We start from the raw sequence: 3371 nt of genomic DNA, 5'->3' as shown, positions 1-3371 counted from the left end.
ATTCATATATATATATATACACATATATACATATACATATACACATATATATATATATATATATATATATATATATACATATATACATATATACACACACACACACACACACACACACACACACACACACACACACACACACATATATACATTTTTTTTTTTTTAAAGATCAAGAAGGAGGAAAATAATTAAGGGGTCACTCTTATCTGATGAGTTTGAACCTACCATGGACTGAAATTTAGCAAAGCATGACAGTTGGAAGAGGACACGAATGAGAACAAAGACAGTAATTGGGATCAAATTCATCATGTGAATGTACCGGTACTCAACGTGCTATGTAACGCTCGCAATATTTTGGCCACAAGCTTTCACTATTTTACCCATATTAAATGATAAATATGGTCATCGTTAAATATTGTTCGAAAACACCATGTACATATATTTTAACGATGGTAAAGACGTGCACCTGAATGATGCGATTTGGTGGGGGAGGTGTGTCAGCGCCGGGCAAAGGCGGTCAACACCACCTGCGGTGTCCTCCCTTTCGGCCCTGCACCAAATACGGGTATCTGGGGATATCGTCAGCCGTTTACTGGTGCCACCACCCAGGCCCAGTAGTAAGAACACTCCTTTTACTACTTTGATCAAACTGGATGTTTCATTTGTTGTAACATGAAGTGTTTTTTCAGTAAAAGTACAATAAGTGTTCAATCCAAGCTCATTCAGGACACACTTGTTAACATGAACATGAATAACAAATGGCCATTTTGGGTGTGAGTCCGAGCTCTCGTGCCAACATACCTGCACAATGTTTCATACAAATGGAACGACATGGTAAATGTCATCAAATATGACACATCTAGGCAAACGCCTCTTTAGGCTTTCTCAACAAAGAGTACAAACCGTTGAACGCAGCAACACCACTTCGGCATCACAGGCTGTGGTAGGGATGCAGGTGGCCTTGACGCACCACTCTGGCATCCAGTAGAGCAGCAGAAGTAGGAAGCCCCCTGTACAGAGTACGCCAAGACCCACCAGCACCAGTCGCCAGCGGCACAAACGGTAGCCTTGCAACTCCTTGAAAGTGGAAGTAGAAAGGAAGGCACGACAAAACTAAGTTAGTAAAACGAAGAAAAATGTGTGTATTTCAGATTGCCACGTCAATCAAGGATACTCACCATCTCTTCATCTTCCCCCTTGTTGAGGATCTTTAGGTCTTCCTTCTCCATGATTCAAAGCTGAATGCAAAGCACCCTCCTTTGTCACTGCAGCAACAAAAGCATTAACGACATTAACAAGCAACATTAACAAGGGACGATGGTCTCATTCCTGCAAACATTTGACTAACCTAATGTTTAAAAGGCAACAAATGAGCAACTGGAAAAGGGGTAGGAAAATACGGTTCCTCAAGAGCCAGATCTTGCCTGTTTTAGATTTCTCTCTACTTCAGCACATCTAATTTAAACGATCAGATCATGAGTAAGCTCTGCAGAAGCCTGAAACGACCATGATCAATTGAATCAGGTGTGTTGGAGTAAGGAGAGTTCTAAAATAGGCAGGATGTCACTCTCGAGGAATTGGGAGTTCCCTACCACTGAACTAGGAACACCCATCAGTCACATGTTCCAATATTTTTTGTCACTTGAAACGTGGGTGGCTCCAAACAAAAGGCACTCTGTTTGGAGATATGAAACACATCTAGATGTAATGCAGACGGTCCCGAGTTACAAAGATTTGGATATCGGACCACTGACTGATGTCCATAAATTTCAAATGTTGGTATAATGCCATATTTTTAACTGCGTGCCACATCATACTGTTCAGTGCTGGAGCTCCCCTATCTTATCTGCTGTAACGCACGCCGAGCAGCACCTCTCCATAAGTGCATCTTCAACACTCATCGACGATGATCAGAAGAAAGACCTCTCACTGGCTGTCACGTTTCCGAGCAGCGGTGAAACACCACAAAACTAAGGATGATCATCTCAGCCTTCCACCTCAGCAGCCTCACCGCAGCTTGCTCTGTCAGAGGAATACACCGAATATATTTCTAACTGGCCACCGAAGACATCTCCAAAGAAATCTCTATGATATGATGACAAGTCTGCCTCTCACAAATAATAACTTCTCACTTGTTCTCCTACTCTTCCTCCAAACTTAATGCACATCATCTTCGCTTTCAATGAGTTCAACTTCAACACTACTATGGTGCTTGTTGACATAATTCCTCCATGAAACTAATAGTTGAGGGGTGTGATCGGAAGTCCGGCATACAAAACCCTGTCCCAGTTTGATTTCCTGTTTTTGGCGGAGCCATGTTAATTTTTTCCACACACCTATTCAATTCTTCTCCGCCACCATAATACAGTATGTGTTGTTGTTGTTTTTTTTTGTTTAATGATCTCAAATGACAATTCTGGATTGACAATTAATGTGTTTCGATTTATGAACGCTTCATCTTACGAGGAGCTGCTTGGAACCCATTGTGTTTCTACCATGGAGACTCCCTGTACCATAAAAGCTGGAATTCTGAACTCCTGGCACATTCATATTTTGATCCGAAACCCAAATGTCTTCAATATACAACAAATATAAAGGAATTGACCATGCTGTTCCGACACTTTTGGTGGGGATGATATAGTTAGTTACCTTCATAGAAAGGGCCGAATGGGCCTTTGGCAAAGTTAGGAAAATTAAGACAAACAGAGAGGAAACCAACCAACAGAGAGAAAAGAAGAGAAGGGGTGTCTGTGTACCTTATATTGCCGGCCTCTCAGAGAAAATACAAAGAATATTTCTACAACATGATATTCCCGTTTATTTTAAACCGATAAACACATTGAGACAAAAACTAGTACACCCCAAAGACCGGGTTCCTAACACCCAAAAATGCAATCTGATTTATTCCATCCGTTGCCAAGAAAGTGAGTGCAAGGAACATTACATTGGAGAAACCAAACAAACACTCAAGAAAAGACTTTATCAACACAAATGGAAAAACAATGATAACAAAAGTGCAGTATACGCACACTTAAAAGAAACAAACCACACAATTGAAGATGAACAAGTAAAAATCCTAGGAACAGAAAAGAGATGGTTTGAAAGGGGAGTAAAGGAAGCGATTTTTGTTTCAAAAATTTTCACCCTCTCTGAACCGTGAAGGAGGTATCAGATTTAACCTGTCTCCTATTTACAAGAACTTGTTGACCACCAAGGGACATAGACATGCTGATCAGGCTAACTGAAAGTAGCTATTCAGCCTTAGCCCAAACAATAGGCCTAATCAAGACCCAATGATAGGGAATTTAGAAACCAATGGGCCTCTAATAAACCAATAGGGGCGTGACTAACCATCCCCACCCAGTCCTCAA

The 3371-nt window shown here is 41.1% G+C and overlaps 1 protein-coding gene across 4 annotated transcripts in view; it reads right to left on the bottom strand.

The window, feature by feature from the left end:
- The window catches only part of atp13a3 (ATPase 13A3), a 34977-nt gene that overhangs the window by 18757 nt on the left and 12849 nt on the right, over positions 1 to 3371 (bottom strand). For all 4 annotated transcript variants that reach the window (XM_019880237.1, XM_019880238.1, XM_019880239.1 and 1 more), the window contains exons 3-4: positions 1179 to 1265; positions 904 to 1077 (exon numbers count right to left, since the gene is read on the bottom strand). In XM_019880237.1, the coding sequence (XP_019735796.1) occupies positions 904 to 1077; positions 1179 to 1229 (225 nt within the window). In that variant the 5' untranslated portion in view covers positions 1230 to 1265. The remainder of the gene's footprint in view (positions 1 to 903; positions 1078 to 1178; positions 1266 to 3371) is intronic.

Source organism: Hippocampus comes, unplaced genomic scaffold (assembly GCF_001891065.2).
Source record: "Hippocampus comes isolate QL1 unplaced genomic scaffold, H_comes_QL1_v1.1 scaffold151, whole genome shotgun sequence".
In the NCBI taxonomy this organism is placed as follows: domain Eukaryota; kingdom Metazoa; phylum Chordata; class Actinopteri; order Syngnathiformes; family Syngnathidae; genus Hippocampus; species Hippocampus comes.
This window is presented reverse-complemented; position numbering and strand designations above follow the sequence as displayed.